Here is a 13,831-nt window from a genome sequence, read left to right as displayed (position 1 = left end):
CAAGTAGTATCACAGGGATACAAGCTGGAGTTCGAGGCGACTCCCCCTCGCCGTTACCTCAAATCAGCCTTGCCTGCTGCCCTCGAGGAGAGGTAGTACTGGCGGCAATTCACAAGCTGTACTTCCAGCAGGTGATAATCAAGGTACCCCTCCTTCAACAAAGCCGGGGTTACTATTCCACAATGTTGGTGGTACCGAAACCAGATGGTTCGGTGAGACCCATTCTAAAATTGAAATCCTTGAACACTTATATACGAAGGTTCAAGTTCAAAATGGAATCGCTCAGGGCGGTTATTGCAAGCCTGGACGAAGGGGATTACATGGTATCACTGGACATCAAGGATGTTTACCTGCATGTCCCCATTTACCCTCCTCACCAGGAGTACCTCAAAATTGTGGTACAGGACTGTCATTACCAATTCCAGACGTTGCCGTTGGTCTGTCCCCGGCACCGAGGGTATTTACCAAGGTAATGGCCGAAATGATGATACTCCTTCAAAAAAAAGGGAGTTATAATTATCCCGTACTTGGACGATCTCCTTATAAAGGCGAGGTCCAGGGAGCAGTTGTTCGTCGGAGTAGCACTATCTCGGGAAGTGCTACAACAGCACGGCTGGATTCTGAATAGTCCAAAGTCGCAGCTGGTTCCTACGACGCGTCTACTGTTCCTGGGTATGGTTCTGGACACAGAACAGAAAAAAGGGTTTCTCCCGGAGGAGAAGGCCAAGGAGTTGTCATCTCTAGTCAGAGACCTCCTAATACAAATACAGGTGTCGGTGCATCAATGCACGCGAGTCCTGGGAAAGATGGTAGCTTCTTACAAAGAAATTCCATTCGGCAGGTTCCATGCAAGGATCTTCCAGTGGGATCTGTTGGACAAGTGGTCCGGGTCGCATCTTCAGATGCATCGGCTGATAACCCTGTCCCCAAGGGCCAGGGTGTCGCTGTTGTGGTGGCTGCAGAGTGCTCATCTTCTAGAGGGCCGCAGATTCGGCATACAGGACTGGGTCCTGGTGACCACGGATGCCAGCCTTTGAGGCTGGGGGGGCAGTCACACAGGGAAGAAACTTCCAAGGACTATGGTCAAGTCAGGAGACTTCCCTACACATAAATATTCTGGGACTAAGGGCCATTCACAATGCCCTGAGTCAGGCTAGACCCCTGCTTCAACACCAGCCGGTGCTGATCCAGTCAGACAACATCACGGCGGTCGCCCATGTAAACCAGCAGGGCGGCACAAGAAGCAGGATGGTGATGGCAGAAGCCACAAGGATTTTCCGATGGGCGGAAAATCATGGGTTAGCACTGTCGGCAGTGTTCATTCCCGGAGTGGACAACTGGGAAGCAGACTTTCTCAGCAGGCACGACCTCCACCCGGGAGAGTGGGGACTTCATCCAGAAGTCTTCAAAATGATTGTACACCATTGGGAAAGGCCACAGGTGGACATGATGGCGTCCCGCCTCAACAAAAAGCTAAAAAGATATTGTGCGAGGTCAAGGGACCCTCAGGCGATAGCTGTGGACGCTCTGGTAACACCGTGGGTGTACCAGTCGGTGTATGTGTTCCTTCCTTTGCCTCTCATACCCAAGGTACTGAGAATACTAAGACGGAGAGGAGTAAGAACTATACTCGTGGTTCCGGATTAGCCAAGAAGAGCTTGGTACCCAGAACTTCAAGAAATGATCTCAGAGGACCCAGGGCCTCTGCCGTTCAGACAGGACCTGCTGCAGCAGGGGCCCTGCCTGTTCCAAGACTTACCACGGCTGTGTTTGACGGCATGGCGGTTGAACACCGGATCCTAAAGGAAAAAGGTATTCCGGAGGAAGTCATTCCTACGCTGATTGAGGCTAGGAAAGATGTGATCGAAAAACACCGCATATGGCAAAAATATGTTGCTTGGTGTGAGGCCAGGAAGGCCCCTACGGAGGAATTTCAACTGGGTCGATTTCTGCACTTCCTACAGTCAGGAGTGACTACGGGTCTAAAATTGGGTTCCATTAAGGTCCAGATTTCGGCTCTGTACATTTTCTTCCAAAAAGAACTGGCTTCACTGCCTGAAGTTCAGACTTTTGTTAAGGGAGTGCTGCATATTCAGCCCCCGTTTGTGGCTCTAGTGGCACCGTGGGATCTCAACGTGGTGTTGGATTTCCTGAAGTCGCATTGGGTTGAGCCACTTAAATCCATAGAGCTAAAATACCTCACGTGGAAAGTGGTCATGCTGTTGGCATTGGCGTTGGCCAGGCGTGTATCAGAATTGGCGGTTTTGTCATGCAAAAGCCCTTATCTGATTTTCATATGGATAGGGCGGAATTGAGGACTCGTTCCCAATTCTTTCCTAAGGTGGTATCAGCTTTTCATGTGAACCAACCTATTGTGGTGCCTGCGGCTACGTGGGACTTGGAGGACTCCAAGTTACTGGACGTAGTCAGGGCCCTGAAAATATATGTTTCCAGGACGGCTGGAGTCAGGAAAACTGACTTGCTATTTATCCTGTATGCACCCAACAAGCTGGGTGCTCCTGCTTCTAAGCAGACTATTGCTCGCTGGATCTGTAGCACGATTCAACTTGCACATTCTGCGGCTGGACTGCCGCACCCTAAACCTGTAAAAGCCCATTCCACGAGGAAAGTGGGCTCTTCTTGGGCGGCTGCCCGAGGGGTCTCGGCTTTACAACTTTGCCGAGCTGTTACTTGGTCGGGTTCAAACATTTTTGCAAAAGTCTACAAGTTTGATACCCTGGCTGAGGAGGACCTTGAGTTTGCTCATTCGGTGCTGCAGAGTCATCCGCACTCTCCCGCCCGTTTGGGAGCTTTGGTATAATCCCCATGGTCCTTACGGAGTTCCCAGCATCCACTAGGACGTCAGAGAAAATAAGATTTTACTCACCGGTAAATCTATTTCTCGTAGTCCGTAGTGGATGCTGGGCGCCCGTCCCAAGTGCGGATTGTCTGCAATACTTGTATATAGTTATTGCCTAACTAAAGGGTTATTGTTATGAGCCATCTGTTACTGAGGCTCAGTTATATTTCATACTGTTAACTGGGTATAATATCACGAGTTATACGGTGTGATTGGTGTGGCTGGTATGAGTCTTACCCGGGATTCCAAATCCTTTCCTTATTGTGTCAGCTCTTCCGGGCACAGTATCCTAACTGAGGTCTGGAGGAGGGTCATAGTGGGAGGAGCCAGTGCACACCAGGTAGTCCTAAAGCTTTCTTTAGTTGTGCCCAGTCTCCTGCGGAGCCGCTATTCCCCATGGTCCTTACGGAGTGCCCAGCATCCACTACGGACTACGAGAAATAGATTTACCGGTGAGTAAAATCTTATTATTAGGCTTATTGATGAATGAATATTAAATGTTACATTGTATTTCTTGCTTCCAGTCTTGTTGTAAAGCTTATGAATATCTCGGCTTCATTATGGAGAAGGAGCAGTCATATAAAGATGCTGCAGAGAACTACAAGCTTGCTTGGAACTACAGCAGTCAGTCCAGTTCGGCTGTAGGTATGTTCCCTTACCCTCCAAAGGGTGCTATCTGGTAACTGCAGTTTTGTATAATCCAACACAATGGGCCTGATTCTGAGTTACACGCAGAAGCGCACACAGCCACGGCTATTGACAGTCACCTGTATCCATTTTGTACTAATACTGCTGCAAACTCCTTGTATATCCATGTGTCTGAATGTGCAAGGACTGAGAGGCCCACTTTTAGCATCTGCTGTAATATCAGTTGGTGCGTCCTTATACACCACTATCGGTCGCAGTATCAAATCTTGCACCAGCCCTGTGGCAATTATGGTTCTTCCAACAATTTTACTCCAAAAACGTATTGTTTTAAACCTCCAAAAAGTTGATAGATAAAAATAAAATAAAAATTCTGCACTCATCGTATACTAGTGACAGCCATCCATGGTCAGTGGTTATAAACCATTGTCCGAAAACCATCAACGGTTGGGCCATAGATAGCTGAGTGCTGCTAATGTGCACACCCACAACACCAGGCCAACGCAGATGTTCCTCGACGTTTGCCTACCACCGCTGGTGGTTGCACCATCGGTGACCCACTATTGATAGCAAAATCACTTGCAGCTTTAGACTATCGCTAGTTGCAAACACTGATGGTCTATGGCCATCCTTAACACATACATTATAAACATTTAAGGTGTTTTCCTTATACCTCTTTGTTTGTCTGGAGGGCAACTAGACCAGTGGAGATTCAGTTTGAGGAATGCCGGTTATTTGGAATTTCCAAAATGCAAGAAATGGAAACTTAGTTTATTGAACAGGGCTCTGATCTTAGTAGTGAAGAAATCTTTCGTTGCATGCAAATGAGATAAGACCGTTGATTCACCTTAGTTGACAGAGGTGAATGAACAAAGAATTATATTTGTCAATATATATTCGGTTACTTCAAGTAAAGCGGGTCAAGTCTTTTTCCAGCATCGATATATAATTCGTTCAGCCCCTTTTTCATTAGCTGACATACGACAGCCACCACTGCTTTGTTATAAATGTACGTGTTCTCAACTTCAGTTGGTTAAAAACTTAAATTTTCCTCTTGATCTGAGAATATGGCTTACCATAAAAGGATTTCTCATATGTACTGGTTGCCATTTATTTTCTTACAAACCAATGATGATTTGGCACACCCTATAATTGTGGAAATCTTTAATCTCTGCTACAGCTCACATGTGAAAGTCATTATACTATATACATAATAATCTGCTGTGCTTGTTATATGTAGGGAAGATCTACAGAATGCTGAAAGAATATGTAGCATTTACAGATATTCGATCAAAAAGGCTTTTCTGGTATTAGATGGTAAAACTCCCCCAGGGGCCAGACATTTGTACAATTAGGACATGAGATTAACAACTTTAAATGTATGCTTATTGATCAAAATCCTCCCTTGGGTCAAGGGATAGACTGTTGCAGCATATGGAAGCTTGCAGGACCTATTGCCTTAGTGTTCTAGAACCTGAGAGTTTAAATGAGGAAATGAATATGACTAGTTTGTTTTGATAGTTGTTTTGAAGTATAGTATCCTATGATAGTTGTGTTGAAGTATTGGGTTTGAATTTTGTTTTTGAATTATGACATACTTGTTTGCATTATATCTGATACAATATTGACTAAATGCCATATAAGAGAGCATCAGTGACTGATATAATAGAGAGAGCATGTTAGATGGATACTAGCTGGGGCCGGTGACTCCGAGCTGGGTTCAGGTTGGATGGAGGACTCTCCGGGGTGGAAGCGGGCTGTTTAGACTGAGTCATTAGATAGCACCGAGGTAGTGGCTGGATTTGGTGTCTCTGTGCTTAGTTCTGATTGGAAGGCAGTCTTTCCGGGATGGAAGCGGGCTGATTGAATGAAGTTCCTTTGCATGAAGTGTATGATAATGAAGACAAAGATAATGAAGATAAGGAGGATGAGCCGGAACCGAGGGTCCAAACTGACGACTACAGAGGAGACGTAGGAACCAGTATGCCATGATCCGTGGCTGTGTTGACACTCGCGGGCTGGACTATGGCGGATCAGCGCCGGCAGTTGGACTTACACTGTGCCGTTTGAGACCCAGGAGCGTAAGGACCAAACGGGTAAAGACTCTGGAGACGGAGTTTTAAATTAACTGGAAACAGGAACAAGAGGCAAAACTGGGAGTCAGAGAACAAGCTTGTAAACAGGCTGCAGAAGATGTTGCACTGACATCAGAATACCTCAGAATGCTCCAAGAAATACTCTGCCCTTACCTGGGATTAGTTTTAGCAGGATTAGCTGGAGCATGCCTCTGATTGGCCCAGCAGAGTCATGTGGTCAGCACTAAGATGGCGGCACACTAAACCCGGTGCCGCCTGTACACAGTCGCTCAGAGATTACTCTGCACCCATGCCGCCCGCTAGCCGTCCGCCCGCTGCCGCCTCTGCCTGCCGCAATGCCGCCGAGGGCGGACAGGTAAGCTCTGGTTTCCTGCCCCGCTGGCCGTGACAGAGCATAAGTGACTGCCATATAATGCAGAGAAAATCAATGACTGACATAATACACAGGGCATCAGTGACTGCCATGCAATAGAATAGTTATGAGTGACCGCCATACAGTACAGAGAGTAGTTGAGTGACCTCCATACAGTAGAGTAGTCATTACTACTATATAATTCAGACAGTATTTTTGATCACCTTTATCAATAATTAATCCTTCTTCAAACACGATTAACTACTTCAGCACCATTGTAAAAACCCCATACATGTAATATACTTAACCCCTTTAGAATCATTACTTTCATAATATAACATAATAATAATTAGCCCCAATAGCAAGAAAATAATTTTTGATCCTATTGTCTGTTTTCTATTATTCAAGGAAGCAGGTCAGTTTATGAGAGATCTTTATAATTACACTTTTAATGCTGTCATTCAGGTATGTTCCACATGTGTTTAAGTATGTTTGGTGCCTGCACATGTACATAAATGACGCTTGTGTGTTATGTAATTTATATGTATGTTGTGAAAGGTACTGGTGATTGCACCAAAACAGCTGTTAGGGCTGACATCATTATCCGCTGTTTGATGATTAGTATTATATTACCTTGCTGCTTTTTCATATTATGCTTGAAGTATCCAACATTGTTGGATGGACTTTATGAATATATAAATGTCTTTATATTTCCAGGCTTCAGGCTGGCATTTAATTATCTAAAAGGCAAGAAGTTTCTGGATGCCATTGAGGTTTGTCATAAGGTAAGTGCTGGCCTTATTATAGGTATCTGCTTTTCTGCAGTATATTTGTCCTAATGGGATCTTCTTATTTTTTTAGGTCCTTAAAGATCATCCCACATATCCCAAAATTAGAAAAGAGATTTTGGAAAGGGCTCAAACCTGTCTCAAGCCATAGCTCTTCCTTCCACCAACTGTCCTTTTACCAGTGCTGTTTGTATCGGTAATGTTGCCAAAATACTTACAGATGTATGTCATTTAAAAAAAAGTTTTTTTACTAATAAAGATTGTTCTTTTTGTTATTACCGAGTTCATTTAAGCCATGTCACAGAGGTTTGAAACCCTGTTCACATCGCAGGCTTGACCCGTGGCGGGTCTTCCATCTGCTGGCTCTCCATAGGCCTTTGGCGTGACCAGGGTCACCTATGTACCACACAGGCTACCTAAGTCCTTCCTGGGTTCGACCCTTGAAGCTACCAAGGCGGATTCCCGGGATATTTGTTTGGTGGAAAAGGGATATAGCTGAGGACTATACCACCTTAAAAAAAAAAAAAGAGTACCTACTTGAAACGGTACATATGGACCTTCTGCTGTGACCATAAAGTAGGGCTTTCCAAGAACTTAAGGAAAGAGAATCCTGAACCTACCATCTTAAGTATTTACTATTGCCTCCTAGAACTAATGGTTCTGTGACGGTTCTAATACTTCTAATGGTCAAAAATTGTATTATTTGTTTTGAAAACTTTTTATGTCAATTTTAAGGTGCATACACATGGAGAGATTTTAACTGAGAGATTTTGACTGAGCGTTTTCCCTTGAACTGGCAGTAGGAGATATGGACTAACTTTTCCAGTGATTTTGACTAAGTGTACAAGCGATTTTGCCTATGGGCGATTTTGCCTATGGGCGATTTTGGCTTACTCATTTAAGCAAGGGGATGCTTTTTCTTTTCCAGCGACCTAGCCAAAATTGACTTGCCTGCACAGTCTGTTTTTAGCAGCAATAGTGACCTGGCGGGGACGCACATCGCTATCGCTGGTTGTGTACACACAGAGCGATGTGCACTAACTTTCTGAGCAAATTTGACTATATAGTCAAAATCGCTCAGCTATATCGCTCCGTGTGTATGTACCGTCCTTTAGTGTGCAATTTGTTTGTTATTGAAAAAGATAACACACTAGGCAGTGATTCTATTCATCTCCTGTATGAAGGGCATTGCTGCTTTTATTGTACCATCTTCAGGCCTAAATGTATTAAGCCTTAACAAGAGATAAAGTGTAGATGGATAAAGAGTGATAAATGACCAGCCAATCAGCTTCCTAACTGCCATGTCACAGGCTGTGTTTGAAAAATTACATTTAGGAGCTGATTGGCTGGTTATCACTCTTTATCAGTCTCCACTTTATCTCTTGTTAAGGCTTAATACATTTGGGCCTCAGTCACTGAATATTTAAACCACTTGAAGTAAACCTAATCCCTAAGGCAGTGGTTCTCAAACCTTTTTGAATCACGGCTTCCTAGAGCATCAGAATTTTTTTCATGGCACCCCCTAGGCCAGGGGTGGGGAACCTTTTTTCTACCAAGGGCCATTTGGATATTTATAAAATCCTTCGGGGGCCATACAAAAATTATCAACTTAAAAATTAGCCTGCCCCCAGTCAGTAGCTATGCCCCCAGTCACTTGTATTGCCCCCAGTCACTTGTTATGCCCGATTAGATATGTCCCGTCAGTTGTCATGCCCCATTAAATATGCCCCCTAGTAGTGCCGCTTACACACACACACACACACACACACACACACACACATTAAAAGAAAGAAAAAAAATCACAATGCTCACCAGCCCTGCTCCTGCTTCCGGACTGCTGCCCTCCCTCTCCTCGAAACTATGTGAGATGTCATGGCGTCTCTCCCATAACGCCGCACAGCCACACATGTACACTGCCTGAGCCAGACTGGAGCTCAGGAGTGAGCTCCTGCCTCCGGCAGCTGCTGAGGAGCCGGGCGCCCACTGGTGGTAAAATCTCAGTGGGCGCTCTGCATCTCCTCTCGTTTAGGTTAGAGATGAGCGCCTGAAATTTTTCGGGTTTTGTGTTTTGGTTTTGGGTTCGGTTCCGCGGCCGTGTTTTGGGTTCGAACGCGTTTTGGCAAAACCTCACCGAATTTTTTTTGTCGGATTCGGGTGTGTTTTGGATTCGGGTGTTTTTTTCCAAAAACACTAAAAAACAGCTTAAATCATAGAATTTGGGGGTCATTTTGATCCCAAAGTATTATTAACCTCAAAAACCATAATTTACACTCATTTTCAGTCTATTCTGAATACCTCACACCTCACAATATTATTTTTAGTCCTAAAATTTGCACCGAGGTCGCTGTGTGAGTAAGATAAGCGACCCTAGTGGCCGACACAAACACCGGGCCCATCTAGGAGTGGCACTGCAGTGTCACGCAGGATGGCCCTTCCAAAAAACCCTCCCCAAACAGCACATGACGCAAAGAAAAAAAGAGGCGCAATGAGGTAGCTGTGTGAGTAAGATTAGCGACCCTAGTGGCCGACACAAACACCGGGCCCATCTAGGAGTGGCACTGCAGTGTCACGCAGGATGTCCCTTCCAAAAAACCCTCCCCAAACAGCACATGACGCAAAGAAAAAAAGAGGCGCAATGAGGTAGCTGTGTGAGTAAGATTAGCGACCCTAGTGGCCGACACAAACACCGGGCCCATCTAGGAGTGGCACTGCAGTGTCACGCAGGATGGCCCTTCCAAAAAACCCTCCCCAAACAGCACATGACGCAAAGAAAAAAAGAGGCGCAATGAGGTAGCTGTGTGAGTAAGATTAGCGACCCTAGTGGCCGACACAAACACCGGGCCCATCTAGGAGTGGCACTGCAGTGTCACGCAGGATGTCCCTTCCAAAAAACCCTCCCCAAACAGCACATGACGCAAAGAAAAAAAGAGGCGCAATGAGGTAGCTGTGTGAGTAAGATTAGCGACCCTAGTGGCCGACACAAACACCGGGCCCATCTAGGAGTGGCACTGCAGTGTCACGCAGGATGGCCCTTCCAAAAAACCCTCCCCAAACAGCACATGACGCAAAGAAAAAAAGAGGCGCAATGAGGTAGCTGTGTGAGTAAGATTAGCGACCCTAGTGGCCGACACAAACACCGGGCCCATCTAGGAGTGGCACTGCAGTGTCACGCAGGATGTCCCTTCCAAAAAACCCTCCCCAAACAGCACATGACGCAAAGAAAAAAAGAGGCTTTTTACTGATATTTGGTGTTTTGGATTTGACATGCTCTGTACTATGACATTGGGCATCGGCCTTGGCAGACGACGTTGCTGGCATTTCATCGTCTCGGCCATGACTAGTGGCAGCAGCTTCAGCACGAGGTGGAAGTGGATCTTGATCTTTCCCTAATTTTGGAACCTCAACATTTTTGTTCTCCATATTTTAATAGGCACAACTAAAAGGCACCTCAGGTAAACAATGGAGATGGATGGATTGGATACTAGTATACAATTATGGACGGGCTGCCGAGTGCCGACACAGAGGTAGCCACAGCCGTGAACTACCGCACTGTACTGTGTCTGCTGCTAATATATAGACTGGTTGATAAAGAGATAGTATACTCGTAACTAGTATGTATGTATAAAGAAAGAAAAAAAAACCACGGTTAGGTGGTATATACAATTATGGACGGGCTGCCGAGTGCCGACACAGAGGTAGCCACAGCCGTGAACTACCGCACTGTACACTGGTTGATAAAGAGATAGTAGTATACTCGTAACAACTAGTATGACACTATGACGACGGTATAAAGAATGAAAAAAAAACCACGGTTAGGTGGTATATATTATAATAATAATACAATTATGGATGGACGGACTGCCTGCCGACTGCCGACACAGAGGTAGCCACAGCCGTGAACTACCGCACTGTACACTGGTTGATAAAGAGATAGTAGTATACTCGTAACAACTAGTATGACACTATGACGACGGTATAAAGAATGAAAAAAAAACCACGGTTAGGTGGTATATATTATAATAATAATACAATTATGGATGGACGGACTGCCTGCCGACTGCCGACACAGAGGTAGCCACAGCCGTGAACTACCGCACTGTACACTGGTTGATAAAGAGATAGTAGTATACTCGTAACAACTAGTATGACACTATGACGACGGTATAAAGAATGAAAAAAAAACCACGGTTAGGTGGTATATATTATAATAATAATACAATTATGGATGGACGGACTGCCTGCCGACTGCCGACACAGAGGTAGCCACAGCCGTGAACTACCGCACTGTACACTGGTTGATAAAGAGATAGTAGTATACTCGTAACAACTAGTATGACACTATGACGACGGTATAAAGAATGAAAAAAAAACCACGGTTAGGTGGTATATATTATAATAATAATACAATTATGGATGGACGGACTGCCTGCCGACTGCCGACACAGAGGTAGCCACAGCCGTGAACTACCGCACTGTACACTGGTTGATAAAGAGATAGTAGTATACTCGTAACAACTAGTATGACACTATGACGACGGTATAAAGAATGAAAAAAAAACCACAGTTAGGTGGTATATATTATAATAATAATAATACAATTATGGATGGACGGACTGCCTGCCGACTGCCGACACAGAGGTAGCCACAGCCGTGAACTACCGCACTGTACACTGGTTGATAAAGAGATAGTAGTATACTCGTAACAACTAGTATGACACTATGACGGTATAAAGAATGAAAAAAAAACCACGGTTAGGTGGTATATATTATAATAATAATACAATTATGGATGGACGGACTGCCTGCCGACTGCCGACACAGAGGTAGCCACAGCCGTGAACTACCGCACTGTACACTGGTTGATAAAGAGATAGTAGTATACTCGTAACAATTAGGATGACACTATGACGGTATAAAGAATGGAAAAAAAACCACGGTTAGGTGGTATATATTATAATAATAATACAATTATGGATGGACGGACTGCCTGCCGACTGCCGACACAGAGGTAGCCACAGCCGTGAACTACCGCACTGTACACTGGTTGATAAAGAGATAGTAGTATACTCGTAACAATTAGGATGACACTATGACGGTATAAAGAATGAAAAAAAAACCACGGTTAGGTGGTAGGTATATAATAATAAATAATACAATTCTGGTCGGACGGACTGCCTGCCGTGTGCCGACACAGAGGTAGCCACAGCCGTGAACTACCGCACTGTACACTGGTTGATAAAGAGATAGTAGTATACTCGTAACAATTAGGATGACACTATGACGGTATAAAGAATGAAAAAAAAACCACGGTTAGGTGGTAGGTATATAATAATAAATAATACAATTCTGGTCGGACGGACTGCCTGCCGTGTGCCGACACAGAGGTAGCCACAGCCGTGAACTACCGCACTGTACACTGGTTGATAAAGAGATAGTAGTATACTCGTAACAATTAGGATGACACTATGACGGTATAAAGAATGAAAAAAAAACCACGGTTAGGTGGTAGGTATATAATAATAAATAATACAATTCTGGTCGGACGGACTGCCTGCCGTGTGCCGACACAGAGGTAGCCACAGCCGTGAACTACCGCACTGTACACTGGTTGATAAAGAGATAGTAGTATACTCGTAACAATTAGGATGACACTATGACGGTATAAAGAATGAAAAAAAAACCACGGTTAGGTGGTAGGTATATAATAATAAATAATACAATTCTGGTCGGACGGACTGCCTGCCGTGTGCCGACACAGAGGTAGCCACAGCCGTGAACTACCGCACTGTACACTGGTTGATAAAGAGATAGTAGTATACTCGTAACAATTAGGATGACACTATGACGGTATAAAGAATGAAAAAAAAACCACGGTTAGGTGGTAGGTATATAATAATAAATAATACAATTCTGGTCGGACGGACTGCCTGCCGTGTGCCGACACAGAGGTAGCCACAGCCGTGAACTACCGCACTGTACACTGGTTGATAAAGAGATAGTAGTATACTCGTAACAATTAGGATGACACTATGACGGTATAAAGAATGAAAAAAAAACCACGGTTAGGTGGTAGGTATATAATAATAAATAATACAATTCTGGTCGGACGGACTGCCTGCCGTGTGCCGACACAGAGGTAGCCACAGCCGTGAACTACCGCACTGTACTGTGTCTGCTGCTAATATAGACTGGTTGATATTTAAAGAGATATTAGTAGTATACAACAATACTATACTGGTGGTCAGGCACTGGTCACCACTCCTGCAGCAAAAGTGTGCACTGTTAATTAATATAATTGTACTCCTGGCTCCTGCTAACAACCTGCAGTGCTCCCCAGTCTCCCCCACAATTAATTATAAGCTTTTAATTTATACATTGATGACTGTGCAGCACACTGGGCTGAGCTGAGTGCACACAGACTGAGTCACACTGTGTGACTGACTGTGCTGTGTATCGTTTTTTTTTTCAGGCAGAGAACGGATATAGCAGAGAGAAGTGAACGGATATATTATATTAAATAAAAGTTAACTAGCAACTGCACTGGTCACTGACTGTGGTAAACTAACTCTGTCTGCGACTCTGCACAATCTCTCTCTATCTAATCTATCTATCTCTATTCTAATGGAGAGGACGCCAGACACGTCCTCTCCCTATCAATCTCAATGCACGAGTGAAAATGGCGGCGACGCGCGGCTCCTTATATAGAATCCGAGTCTCGCGATAGAATCCGAGCCTCGCGAGAATCCGACAGCGTCATGATGACGTTCGGGCGCGCTCGGGTTAACCGAGCAAGGCGGGAAGATCCGAGTCGCTCGGACCCGTGGAAAAAAAAGTGAAGTTCGTGCGGGTTCGGATTCAAAGAAACCGAACCCGCTCATCTCTAGTTTAGGTGAGCCTGGCTGGGCCGGATCAAGTGGCTTTGAGGGCCTTATAAGGCCCTCGGGCCTGAGGTTCCCCACCCCTGCCCTAGGCCATAAGTTTTTTATTGAGAAATTTAAAAGGAAATATTTAAATTAAGTAAATTACATCCTTAAGTTCAGTTATGTGGTGAGGGACAGGATTTGCTTCTGCTTGTCCACATATTTTATGA

General features: G+C 44.8%; 1 protein-coding gene across 1 annotated transcript in view; it reads left to right on the top strand.

Moving 5' to 3' along the window:
- TTC21A (tetratricopeptide repeat domain 21A) overlaps positions 1–7,016 on the top strand; it is a 325,510-nt gene extending 318,494 nt beyond the window's left edge. The window contains exons 26-28 of the mRNA XM_063925168.1: positions 3,385–3,505; positions 6,671–6,738; positions 6,815–7,016. Of these exons, the coding sequence (XP_063781238.1) occupies positions 3,385–3,505; positions 6,671–6,738; positions 6,815–6,892 (267 nt within the window). The 3' untranslated portion in view covers positions 6,893–7,016. The remainder of the gene's footprint in view (positions 1–3,384; positions 3,506–6,670; positions 6,739–6,814) is intronic.
- The last annotated feature ends 6,815 nt before the right edge of the window (positions 7,017–13,831 follow it).

This window comes from Pseudophryne corroboree, chromosome 5 (genome assembly GCF_028390025.1).
Source record: "Pseudophryne corroboree isolate aPseCor3 chromosome 5, aPseCor3.hap2, whole genome shotgun sequence".
NCBI classification, from domain to species: domain Eukaryota; kingdom Metazoa; phylum Chordata; class Amphibia; order Anura; family Myobatrachidae; genus Pseudophryne; species Pseudophryne corroboree.
Note: the sequence above shows the minus strand (reverse complement) of the source record. Positions and strands in the feature narration are given on the sequence as shown.